Consider the following 12,962-nt stretch of genomic DNA (forward strand, 5'->3'; position numbering starts at 1 on the left):
AACAAAACAGGTAATGACACCAACAGTCCTTCTCCTCCTTCCCTTCAAAGGCATACCCCGCTTCTATCCTCATCCTTGCTTCTTTACAAACTTCACCTTTGTTTATGCAAAACAAAAAAAGCTTACAAACTTCATCTTTGTTTATGCAAACTTCACCTTTGTTTGTGCCAAAAGACATAAGACAATGTAGACAGGGCCAAGGCCAGAAAGCCTAGTTAGAGTTTGTGTTTGTGCACATTTTTACCCAGTGCCCTTGCTGCTTGGCTCTATATTGCCCTCTGATTCAGCCTGCAGTGCTACACATGTGTATCTTTTGGATATCAGGAATCCTGTGAAAATATGAATTATTTGGTGCAGACCAGTGGCACCGGAGTCCTGCTCATAGGAATTGGCAGTCTTGTTTTGTGGAGTTGGTTATGATCATAGTGACCTTGTCAACATAAGAAAAAGAGAGCAAATAGATGCTTCAGTTTCACCAAGATCTGTCTTTTAGAGCTGTTTTCCTAAGGGGTTTAACTTGATGTGATTTGATCTAAAGCATGTGTATAATCCCCTGAGGAGGGAAAGTCCTGAATTTGACTTCAGATTCCCAGTGCATGAGTTCTGAATATGAAGAAACCCTGGTCTGTAGAAGTAGGTTGCGTATATTTCTCTGTGTGTGTGTGTCTGTGTGTGTAAATTTGCTATAAATTAATTATCCTTTGCTTTTCTGATGCATTCCATCTTTTTTTTCTCTTTTACTTTTATTATATTCTTGCTAAAATAAATAAGGTAATAACATTAGTTGCTTGATGCCCATTGATTGTGTTCATTGCACTCTGCCACCAGAGTTTGTTGGTCTACATGTGAATTAATTTTTACTGAAGTATATTTTTACTTAACTCAGCTAACCTTCAGCAGCCCAGAACTTTGTATTCATCTTGAGTTTGGGAAAATCAGATGCTTTCTCTAAAAAAAAATAATGAAGGGCAAGCAGCATTGCTTCATGTTGTGGGAAGGTGCCAGAAGGAAAGGAGTGCCCACATTGGGTGGAACAATGCCTGCCAGGCAGAGCAGGCAGGTCTACGAGAAAAGGAGAGGGCTGAACAGAAGAAAGGAAGTCCCTACCCCTTTCCTTGGCAAAATCAATGGCTGTTCTTCATCATGAGCCCTAAATTTGGCATGCAGCCGAAACACTGCACAGTGGGACCATGGACCAAGGGGCAGAGCATGAACATGTTGTTTGTGAGCTAAGGTTCTGTCCCCTGCTCATGAATATATCCATGGTCCCAGAACAACCTGATCCCTGATCCCAGGAGTCACAGCCTGATCCCTGAGAAAGTTGGCATTGAGGCAGCTGAAATGGTCCCCTGCATCTGGTCTTTAAATGTAGGTCAAATGTGTACAAGATCAGAACTTAGCCAGGTTGGAAAAAGATAATTTGAAAAAGACAGTTTCTGACTTTGTGTATCAAATGCTGTATATCAACATAACTGTGCTGAGAGAACCTGTATTGTATTTTTGGATGTTTCTAGAAATTCAGGGTTTAAAGAGTGGTCAAAGATGCTTATTTAATGCCATGAAACTAATTACCCATGGAATCCATTGCTTTCGCCTCATCACAGTGGTCACATTCATTCTGTTCTCTTCCAACAGGCTGGAAGCCTGAATATTACCTCTGTGATAATTTTCCCCTTTTAAAAATCTCATCTTAGAAATTAAGATAAAGTATTAATTTACAAACAATAAGTTCTCTTTTTAAATCTTTGGTGGTTTTTCTCAGCCAGAAGACATCTTCCTTTTTGATAGAAGACAACATATCATTTGTAAGGTTTTTTGAGATATTCTATATGGTCCTTCTTCATGCTTTATGACAGAGTTTATATATTTCTAAAAATAGTATTTAGAAAATATTTGTTTAGAATGATCTAAGATATTTTCTTGAGTACTTTGAAGGGTTAAATCTTGTGTTTAATATATTCCCAGTATTTACTATGTGTCATGTGTGAGAGTCTTAAAGAGCTCACTTTTCATGTTTCCAGATTATTATTTTGAAATCTAAATATTCAAATTTTTTCTATTTTTAAATTTATGACTTTTTTTGATGCTATCGTAAATTGTTTTCTTAGTTTCCTTTTCAAATTGTTTATTGTTAGTGTATAGAAATGCAATGATTTTTGCGTGTTGATTTTGTATTCTGAAACTTTGGTAAAGTTGTTTATTCTGAAAGTCTTTTTCATGGAATATTTCATGGAATCTTTTTCTACATATATTCTACATATTTCTACATCATTTTGTCTGCAAACAGAGATATTTCTCCTTTCTTAGAAAAATATTTTCATTATTATGTTGAGTAAAAGCAGCAGGAACAGGATCCTTGTCTTGTTCCTTATCTTAGAGGAAAAACTTTCAGTGTTTCACCACTGAGTATGTGATATTAGCTGTGGGCTTTTCATGTATAGCCTTTATTATGTTGTAGTAGTTCCTTTCTATTCCTAGTTTGTTGAGTGTTTTTATCATGAAAGGATGTTGAATTTTGTGGTTTTTCAGCATCAATTGAGAAAATAATGTGTTTTCTGTTAATGTAGCACATTATGTTGGTTGATTTTTGGATGTTGAGCCATCCTTGTGTTCCACAAATAAATTTGACTTGGTCATGGTATATAAGCTTTTTAATGTGCTGTTGAATTCACTTTGCTAGCATTTTGTTGAGGATTTTGCATCAATATTCAGGGATATTGGGCTTTAGCTTTTTTTTTTTTTTTTTTTCCTCTTATAGTATTGTTGGCTTTGGTACCAGGGTAATTCTGACCTTATAATGAGTTTGATAGTATTTCCTTCTCTTCAATTTTTTGGAATCATTTGAGGAAAATTGGTGTTAATTCTTCTTTAAATGTTTGTTAGAATTCACCAGTGAAGCCATTGATGCTGGGCTTTTCTTTATCAGGAGATTTTTTTTTGATTACTGATTCAATCTCCTTACTTGTTATTGAGATAATAGATAACTTCTATTTCTTTATGATTCAGCCTTAATAGGTTTTGTGTTTCTAGAAATTTGGCTATTTCATTTATGCTATCTAACTTGTTGGCATAGAACTATTTATAGTACTCTCTTATACATTTTTTATTTCTATAAAATCAGTAGTAATATCCCCTCTTTCATTTCTGATTTTAGTTGAGTCTTCCTTAGTCATTCTCACTGATGGTTTGTCAATTTTGTTCATCTTTTTGAAGAACAGACTCTTGCTTTCATTGATTTTTCTCTGTTGTTTTCTATTTTTTATTTTGTCCCTCTCTAATCTTTATTATTTTTTTCCTTCTGCTAGTTTTGTTCTTCTTTTCTAGTTCCTTAGGGTATAAAGTTGGGTTGTTGACTTGAGCTCTTCCTTCTTTTTTAATGAAGTATTTATAGCTATAAATTTCCCTCCTCGGACTGTTTTCACTGTATCTTACAAGTTTTGACGTGTTTTGGTTTCATTTTCATTTCTCAAGATATTTTCTAGTTTCTCCTGAGATTTCTTCTTTGAGCCATTGGTTGAGTGTGTTAATTTCCACATATTTGTATGTTTTTCCAGTTTTTCTTCTGATTTTGATTTCTTGTTTCATTTCATTATGATTGAAAAAAGATACTTTATATGATTTCAATCTTTTTAAATTTATTAAGACTTATTTTGTGACTCAACATATAGTCTTTCCTGAAGAATATCTCATGTGCACTTTCAAAAATGTATATTCTGCTGTTGCTGGGTAGAGTGTTTTGTATATGTCTGCTAGATCCAATTAGTCTACAGTGTTATTGATCTTTTGTTTGGTTGTTCTATACCTTATCAAAAGTAGGATGTTGAAATTTTCTCTATTATTATAGATCTATGTATTTCTCCCTTCAATTCTTTCAGTCTTTGATTCGTATATTTAGGAGCTCTGATGTTTGTTGCATATATGTTTATAACTGTTACATATTCTGAATGGACTGTTTTATGATTATACAGTATCTTTCTCTGTCTCTTGTAACTTTTTTTGTCTTGAAGTCTATTTTGTTTGATATCAGTATGGCTAAACCTATTCTCTTTTGGTTGCTATTTACATGGAATATATTTTTTTGTATTCTTGTCTTTTCTACCCATGAGTGTCCTAAGTCTAAAGTGAGTCCTTATAGATAGCGTATAACTAAATGTTATTTTTTTTGATGCATTCCGCCAATGTATATCTTTTGATTGAGGACCCTAATTTGTTTAGATTTAAAGTGTTTACTAATAGAAAAGGACTTACTTTTGCCATTTTATTATTTATTTTCTGCTTTTCTTATGCCTTTTTTTTTGGTTCTTAGTTTCCTCCCTCACTGATTTTCTTTGTGTTTGATTTTTCATAGTGACAAATTTTGATTCCCTTTTTGTTTCCATTTGAAAATATTCTATAGATATTTCCTTTGTGGTTACCATGGTATTACATATAACATCCTGAAGTTTTAACGATATATTTTAAACTAATACCAACTTAACTTGGTATTACATATAACATCCTGAAGTTATAGCAATCTAGTTTAAACCAATACCAACTTAACGTCAATATTGAATTATTTTTTGTTTTCTAGTCCTTACTATATACCAGACACTACATTAAGCACTCCATACTTACTTCATTTTTGTTGTTGTTGTTGTTTTGTTTTGTTTCATTTTTTTGAGACCGAGTCTTGCTCTGTCACCCAGGCTGGAGTGCAGTGGCATGATCTCAGCTCACTGCAACGTCCATCTCCCAGGCTCAAGGGATTCTTCTGTCTTAGCCTCTGAGTAGCTGGGATTACAGGTGCCCACCACCACACTTGGCTAATTTTTCTATTTTCAGTAGAAATGTGGTTTTATCATGTTGGCCCAGCTGGTCTCGAACTCCTGACCTCAAGTGATTCACCCATCTCAGCATCCCAAAGTTTTGGGATTACAGGTGTGAGTCACCATGGCTGCCCCACGCTTCATTTTAAACTTCTGAAATGCAAGTATTACTATTTGTATCCAATAATTAAGGAAACCAAAGCACAAGGAGATTAATTAATTTAAAGTCACATAGCTAGGAAGTGACAAAGTCAGGACTTATTCCAGGTCTGTCACACCCTCCCATGTTCCACCCAGTATTATGAACAGCCTGAATTTGTATTTCCTCTGCAGTCACCAAATCAGGTGTGGCAGCCACATGCCTTTGTTAAAGCTTGTAGCTGACTAGTCCTTTTTTATCCAAAACATAATTGATGGTTTCTCTTTTTTATCTGACATTTAACATAGGTGTATATGCTAAAATGGAAGCACAAAAATAGTAACACAGAGTTGAGACTTGAAAGCATAAACAAATACAAAAAATTATCTGAAATTTAATGTGACTTACTTTTAGTGTAATTTTTTCTTTAAATTGTTAAACATGTGTTCCAGTAATGAAGCAGAATTTGGGACCATTTATTAAAGTAATATAAATCAAAAAACATTGTAGGTTGGATTGTCTAATGAATGCATTTTTTTCTTCTTTAATAGTCTACTTCCAGAAACATTAATTGGAAGTATGTGTTCCATTCACTTGTTGATATTTTATCGACAAATTCTTGGAGATGTGCTCCTGAAAGACAGGATGAGCTTACAAAGTACTGGTAAGTGGGCTTCGCCATTTCCTTTTGTGCAGTAATGCTTCATGCTCTGAGTAAAGGTAACCTATATCAATTTGTATCTTCTGTTTCTGATTGTGACTTTTAGAATAAAATATTTAGAACAGCATTGTTGTTTATACATTACTTATGGGATATCTTCGGATGCAGAACTTTGTGAATTAAATACATATTCAGTTCTTTCAAACATAGTATTTTCACCTTTCAAATTCTGGAGTTTTGAGATCCCAAGACTCAGATATAGTCATATTTTCCCTTAATGTCTCTGAGTAATCTGTTTTTTCCCATGTGTTTGGTGTGCACATAATCATTTTGAAAAGAAACCAAAATCAACCATCATAGCTGGTTCTTAGTGCATGAAGTGTAAATATTAAATAGATTAGTTAAAATAGGTGAATCCAGATACAGAGTATTACGGTGTCCTGTGTACTGTCTGCCTTCTTGAAACTTCTTTGTAGGTTTGAAATTTTTACCAAGTAAAATATTAATAAATAATTTTAAAAATCAATGAGTTGTCATATATGATTGAACTACAAAGAGAAATGCATGTGTTATAATAATTGCCTCCAAAAAGAAAAACAGTTTAATTTTATTGGCTCTTCTTTCATTGAATAAATCAGTAAGCCGATGTGTACTGAGTCCCTGCTATGTGGCAGATACTATGCTAGACCTAGTGATGAATGAGACAGGCATAGGCATCCCAGGCCTCAAACACATAATTACATAAATAATCCTTTCCACCCTTTTGAAATAAGTGCTGTGAAGGAAAATACACAACAAGAGCATGTGCTGGGAAGACTTGACTAATGTGTAGGGCAAGGAAAGTCTTCTTTGAGTGAGTAATGTTTAACAAAAGATGTGAGAGATGAATTAGACCTATGAGGGAAGTGTATGGGGAAGGATTCTTTCTGGATAGAGTGACCAGCATGTCTGAGGATCCAAGGAAAGAAGACATGCATATGTTGAAGGGCTTGAAATTGAGGCAGGCCAGTGTGGTTGGAGCAGAGTGAGTGAGGCTTAGCATTTGTGGACAAATAATGTTCATAGGCAGGAGTCCTCTTTCAGGGACATATCACCTGGATAGATAGGTAGAAGTGGAACTCAAAGGCAGAGAGGCACAGAAAGTTCTCAAGGAATCGTTGTAACTCTTAAGGAGGAGAACAGGTAAGCCTTTTAATTACCATTGCCTTTGAATTCATTTTGATGACTCTCCAAAGACTTTATAAGTAATATGACTTCTCAAAGAGGATAAGGCTTGTTAGTTCTCCCAATAGGTAAGAAGTTTTCTCAGAATTGGTGACTTTGTTTGAATTTAATTATCAGAATGAAATATCCTAATAATATCTAAAGAATGAATTTTTCTCTACTGAGGACACCAGATTATAGAATACCTTGCCCTTGCCATTTCAAAAGTGTCTGCTATGGTTTAAATGTGTCCCATTTAAAATTCATGTTACCAATGTTATGGTTTTGCAAGATGGGGCCTTTGAGTGGTGATTAGGCCATGCAGTCAGTTTTCTTATGAACAGGATTAGAGACTCTTGTACAAGGGCTTGGTTAGGAAATTTGTCTCCCTTACCCGTTTGCCTTCAGCCACATGAGGACACAGTGTTCCTCCGCTCTGGAGGATGTTATAAGAAGGCCCCACTAGACACTGAATGCCAGTACCTTGATCTTAGATTTCCCAGTCTCCAGAACTTTGAGAAGTAATTTTCTTTTGTTTATAAGTTACCCAGCCTCGGGTATTCCACGACAGCAGCACAGATAGATTAAGACACATCTTTCCTGGTGTGCTGCTTTGCACATGTTTTTCATGTGCCATTATCTATTGTGAAATGGCAATATCTCCTCCACCGTGTTTAGTTATATGGCCAGAATCTTCAATTCCTAATTCTTCCCATTTCACCTACCACTCTCTGCTGGCTCCAGACACAAGTTTGGGTCCCTCCCTGAGCACTGGTGGACTGGAATCAGACCTGAGCAGCAGTCCCTCTGCCTCATTTCCCCTGGTGCTTCCTGGTTTCCGCTCAGTCTCCCAAGAGGAGGGCTACCTCTAAGGAGAAGATTCCTTTTACCATGCCACAGCCATAAGGAAGAAAGAGAAGTTGAAGAAAAACAGAAAAACAAAATTTTGCCTCCTTGCCCTCACTCTAAAAGCTCCATTAATTTGGTACAAGAGCTCGCCAGGATAAAGGTATAGGGGCAGATGAAGGTTGAGGGGACAGCTTTGAGCTCTCCTGGAATTCAAAGCGTGTAGACTATTTTATCAACAAATCATTTGGCACAATAATTTTCATCTGAATATTTTTGGGTCGATTGCAATAAAATCCATCCAGTGAAGTTTGCATAAAATTCTTTCTGTTGTTTTGCATTTCAGATTTAATCAGTCATCCCATGCTGGCCACCTTCCCCATGCTCTTGGAGCAGCCTGATGTGATGGATGCCCTCAGGGTGGGTAGCATGCATTGCAAAGGAAACCTGCTGGCTTCTGGAAGCAGCAGTTATACACTCTGTGTTAATAAGTTCTGTCACCTAGTCTAGGCTTTTTTTTTTTTTTTTTTTTTACTAGGATGATGTCTTCCAATCGCTGTCCATTGTCTAGGTAAATCAGTCTCATCTTTCCCATTTTAACATGAATGCCCAAGGGCTGCCTTCCCTGACCCAGTGAGCAGATGGAGTGCCTGCTGTGTACGCTGTTACAATCTTTGCCTGTTTTTTTCCTTTACTTAAAATGGCCACTGATTGTGTCCTAAGAGCAAAAATCCAAAATGGCCTGTAAGATAAATCAATTGAGTTTCCAGAGGAGAGTCCAGGACATGCATACCATCTTTAATTTAATTCCATGTATGCTATTTGCTGTCTGAAATAACAGCTGGTTATTAGGTTAAATCACATGAAATCTCCCAAGTTTTAGCTATTTTTGGCCTAAGGGGCAGTTTCATATAGTTTAGCCTAATACATCAAGGTTAATAAGTATTAGAACAGCTCTCTGCATGCAAGGCAGATACACAGGTAACATGACAAGTACCATGGGGGAGGTATAACCCAGGACCTTGAAGATTTAAAGAAGACAGCAAAGGAGGAACCAAATTGTGTTTCATTAGAGAGGTCGGGAGTGAGAGAGCTCAATAAAGGTCAGGGCCAAGAGGATCTTGACCTGCTGAGATGGGGGTGAAGACATTGCAGGTGGAAGGGTTAGCATGAGCAGACATTTGAGGCAGGAAGGAATAGAGCTGACAGTCTAGCTTGGCATGTCAGATGCAAGTAAGGGAGTGGTAGGTAGATGAGCAAAGTAAGTCTGAGTTTCGGTGTGGGGCTGAGGGCTGTGGTAGGTCATGGGTAACCCAGGAAGGTTTCTTCTTTAGGCAAACTCTGCCAAGTGCAGAGGCAGAACATGTGCAAGAGGAAGGTGAGCATATCAGGGGATCCTGTTGATAAAAAAATAGGCCATATGGGCCTAACGGTAGAAACAGAAGGAGGACTCAGTCATCTACAAATATTCTTATTAGACTTAGAAACGAATTCATATGCTGGCTTCGCTGGGGTGGGAGGTGTCAACAGTAACAATGACATTTTCAACAGAGATGTTTAAGAAAATGTTCATGGTGCATACGACCTCCTATAATTTTAGATAGGTTCATCTGGCGCTATAGCTAGATAATGCAGATTTTCTCTTCTATAAAATCACAAGTGTAATAATCATTTATTATATAGACCATACATACACTGATTTATTCAACCAAGATTTCACAAGAGCTCACTATGTATTAATATAAGTCTCCATGCTGGCCACAGGAATATTTCCCTAGGTGCGTAACAGTCAGGAATCTGGACCTTGTTCTTAGGAAGAACCTTAGGAACCCTAATTTAGTCTAAAATCTACATTTCCCTGATGAGCAGACAACTCAGAGACATGTAGTGACCTGGCCGGCCATGGAGCTCAGCAGTGAGCAGTGAGCTCCAGCCAGGGCTCTCCCTGCAGGTCAGCTTTGGGTGCACCCAGAATGTGCCATGGGCTGCTCAAGAAAAAGCATGTGGGCAAAGTTGTGCACATAGGATATTTAGCGAAAAGACTCCATTCGAGGCATACTAGATATATTTAAATATATATATGTACATTTATGTATCTGCCTGTGAGAAGATCTGGAAGAATCTATTCCAGAGAGGTATCAGTGAATACCATTGGATCTTGGATTATTTTGTCTACATTTTCTTAATTTTTTTCCACATTAAATTATTTGTATAATGACAATTTTTAAAAAGAAAATGGTGGTTTCTGCACCATGAGCTTTCTCTCTGTGTCATAATACACTGTTACTTAGGAGAAGCTCAGCTGTGCTGTGGTGTTCGGCACAGGTTTCTTTCTCACCCGTGGTATGTATCCAGCATGGATCAGTGGAAGATGCTGCTCCACAGTCACCCAAAAGTACTGACTGGTGGAGCCTCCACTGTCTCACAGCACCATCTGGAACAAATAGCTGCCTCTGTTGCCAGTTTCCCTGCAGAAGAGGGAGAATAGAGCATTGTTCTTAGACTTTCTTTTTTTTTTTTTTTTTTTTGAGACGGAGTTTCACTCATGTTACCCAGGTTGGAGTGCAATGGCGCGATCTCGGCTCACCGCAACCTCCGCCTCCTGGGTTCAGGCAATTCTCCTGCCTCAGCCTCCTGAGTAGCTGGGATTACAGGCACGCACCACCATGCCCAGCTAATTTTTTGTTTTTTTAGTAGAGACGGGGTTTCACCATGTTGACCAGGATGGTCTTGATCTCTTGACCTTGTGATCCACCCGCCTCAGCCTCCCAAAGTGCTGGGATTACAGGCTTGAGCCACCGCGCCCGGCCTGTTCTTAGACTTTCACTACCTTTGCTCCAAAGGGGACTGGGCCACTTCTGCTCACATTGCATCGGCCCAAACCAGTCACATGGTCCATGAACTTCAAAGGGGGTGTAGCCTTTTTTTTTTTTTGTTCTAGAAGAAAGGAAGTGGATCTTGGTGAACTAGTAGTGAACTTTAACACATTTGCTATTCCCAGATGAGTTACTCTAAGTGAAACATCCTACTGTTTGCTGGTGACTCCGTGAAAAATAAGGTGGGACATTGACATGTAACCAACAAGCAATATGCAGATTTTGCCAGACACTAGGTTTAAATTTGCTAAGTGATATTCACGTTAAGCCATATTGCTAGGTTGGTACAAAAGTAATTGCGGTTTTTGCCATAAAAGTAATAGCAAAAAATCACAGTTACTTTTGCACCAACTTCTTAATAAAATTTAAAATGTACAGCATGTGAGCCTCCTAGTGTTTACTTACCTAGCACAGTTCATGACATTTTAATAAGAAGAAGAATGGCACCCAGCCTGTTTAGTAAAACACTTTGGTTCTCTTAAGGGTCCACTTCAAACTTTCAAGGACCCATAGGCACAGCAGTTAATAGGGTGGAGGACTATAGTCCCCTCATGTGGTGATAGGTATGAACATTCCAGGATGTTCGTACCTATTCGTAGCATAGTCTCTCATGAGTAGCATAGTCTGTTATCTTCTGGTAAGAAACATTCTGTCAGTGCACCATTGTATGGAGAATCTCCTTCTTGGTGCTGTATGTTATATTCAACCCAGGGTCTCCCTGCTGAGAAAGGTCTGATGCTTTCAGGGTACCTGTAATATCAGGTGCCAACAGGAGGATATCTGCTGACATGCACAGACCCTGGAACAGGCAGCTATGAGACTGGTCATATTCCACCCACGCATTCAGTTTGCCAGGAACTGGCACTGTGAAAGTTTTAAATTCATGCGTCTATGGGACTGATTGAATTCTGGGGTTTCTATTTATTTAAGGAAACTTCTGTGAAGCCTTGTGAATAGATTAGAAATGTTTATTTACAAATTTGTACTTCAGTCTGTCTCATTCTGACCATTGTCATCATTCATGAAAAAATTGTAGAAAAGTTTGGTATTTTGCAATGTTTCCCATTTTCATTACTGTCTTACTTGGAAAGCTTAATACCATTTTATTTTTCAGGCGCTGTGTTTATAGTTTGCATGGATGTGTTAGTGTTTCACTGATTCTATTCTTAAGTTAGTTTTGATTTATAATTATCATGGGCTTCTAAGGCATCTTTCATAGATACATCTGCCTAGTCATTCTACCTAGTCATTTGCGATAGATGCCTAATTACAGATACATTTCTTGCTTGTATAGAATCTGTACAGCATTTTTAACCCTATCCATAAGTTTATTTACAGAGTAAAGTTGCAGAAGTGTTGCAAGGACTTGTTACTACTTGGACTAATACAACATTTCTGTTTGCTCTTTAGAGTTCATGGGCTGAAAAAGAAAGTATGTTAAAAAGATCAGAGAAGGTAATATGATTTTCCACACTGAACTTCATATTTGCAGTACCTGGTGTTTGCTTGCCCATTCTAATGTTTCTTTTTTAGCAAAAGTAGCCGTAGCCATAATCCCTCTTAACCAAGGAGACTGTGTCATTATGGCTGCAAAAACACATTCCAAGAGTGTTATGCATGATTGTTAACTAATGTGAGAAGGAGCACTTGTTCAAGACAGTCGTTTCAGATTACTGAGTTTTATTTAAAGAAAGGGGAAGTTTTTAAGCCAAAGTCTCTCAGTTGTATATCAAGTTTCTTTTATTTTTAAAAAAACTTCTCTAGCTCTCAAAGCCCGTATCAGGTAAATAGAAGAAAAAACAAAAAATTGGCCTGAGCTGTGCCATATATTGAAAACAATGCATTGCTTCTGCTTATATTGCTATAAAATCATTGTAACTACCAATCCGAACTTGCTTTAATCAGTGAGTAGTGGTTTGGTTGCTCTCATCCAGGATTTGGCAAATGTTTCTGGGAAGGGCCAGATGGAAAACCGTTTTGGCTTTTCAGGTCTTACGGTCGTCACAGTACTCAGCTCTGGTGTTGTAACACAAAAGCAGCCACAGACAATATGTAAATATAACCAAATGTGACTGTTTTCCTATAAAACTTAATTTATGAAAAGAGGTGGCAGGCCACATTTGGCCCACAGTCCATACTTTACCAATGTTGATCTAAAATATGCATTATCTACAGGGAAAGTGAAAGAACGAATGAGCTGAAAACCCTAAAAATTGGGAAACAATTTATAGATTGTATCCTTATTTGAGCATCCATTTGATCAGTACCATCTATATGCATGTGACCTTTGCCAAAACTGTCAGGTTTAGTGCTATTCTAATACAGCAGTAGGCAAGGTGCTGGCCTCAGGCCTGTAGACATTGCCCTTGTGTGGACATGTGTGGTGGGATGGGTGATGGCTCTGTGTAGACTCTGCTGCCTAGGGACAGTTC

At 37.6% G+C, this 12,962-nt stretch overlaps 1 protein-coding gene across 5 annotated transcripts in view; it reads left to right on the forward strand.

Annotated features, from left to right (window-relative positions):
• NPHP1 (nephrocystin 1) overlaps nt 1-12,962 on the forward strand; it is a 77,400-nt gene that overhangs the window by 58,348 nt on the left and 6,090 nt on the right. For 4 of the 5 annotated variants that reach the window (XM_017496682.2, XM_017549853.1, XM_017496681.2 and 1 more), the window contains 3 exons: nt 5,496-5,608; nt 8,001-8,074; nt 11,941-11,985. In XM_017496682.2, the coding sequence (XP_017352171.1) occupies nt 5,496-5,608; nt 8,001-8,074; nt 11,941-11,985 (232 nt within the window). The remainder of the gene's footprint in view (nt 1-5,495; nt 5,609-8,000; nt 8,075-11,940; nt 11,986-12,962) is intronic. The other variant, XM_017496684.2, reaches the window with a different exon arrangement.

This window comes from Cebus imitator, unplaced genomic scaffold, assembly GCF_001604975.1.
Source record: "Cebus imitator isolate Cc_AM_T3 unplaced genomic scaffold, Cebus_imitator-1.0 Scaffold222, whole genome shotgun sequence".
Lineage (NCBI taxonomy): Eukaryota > Metazoa > Chordata > Mammalia > Primates > Cebidae > Cebus > Cebus imitator.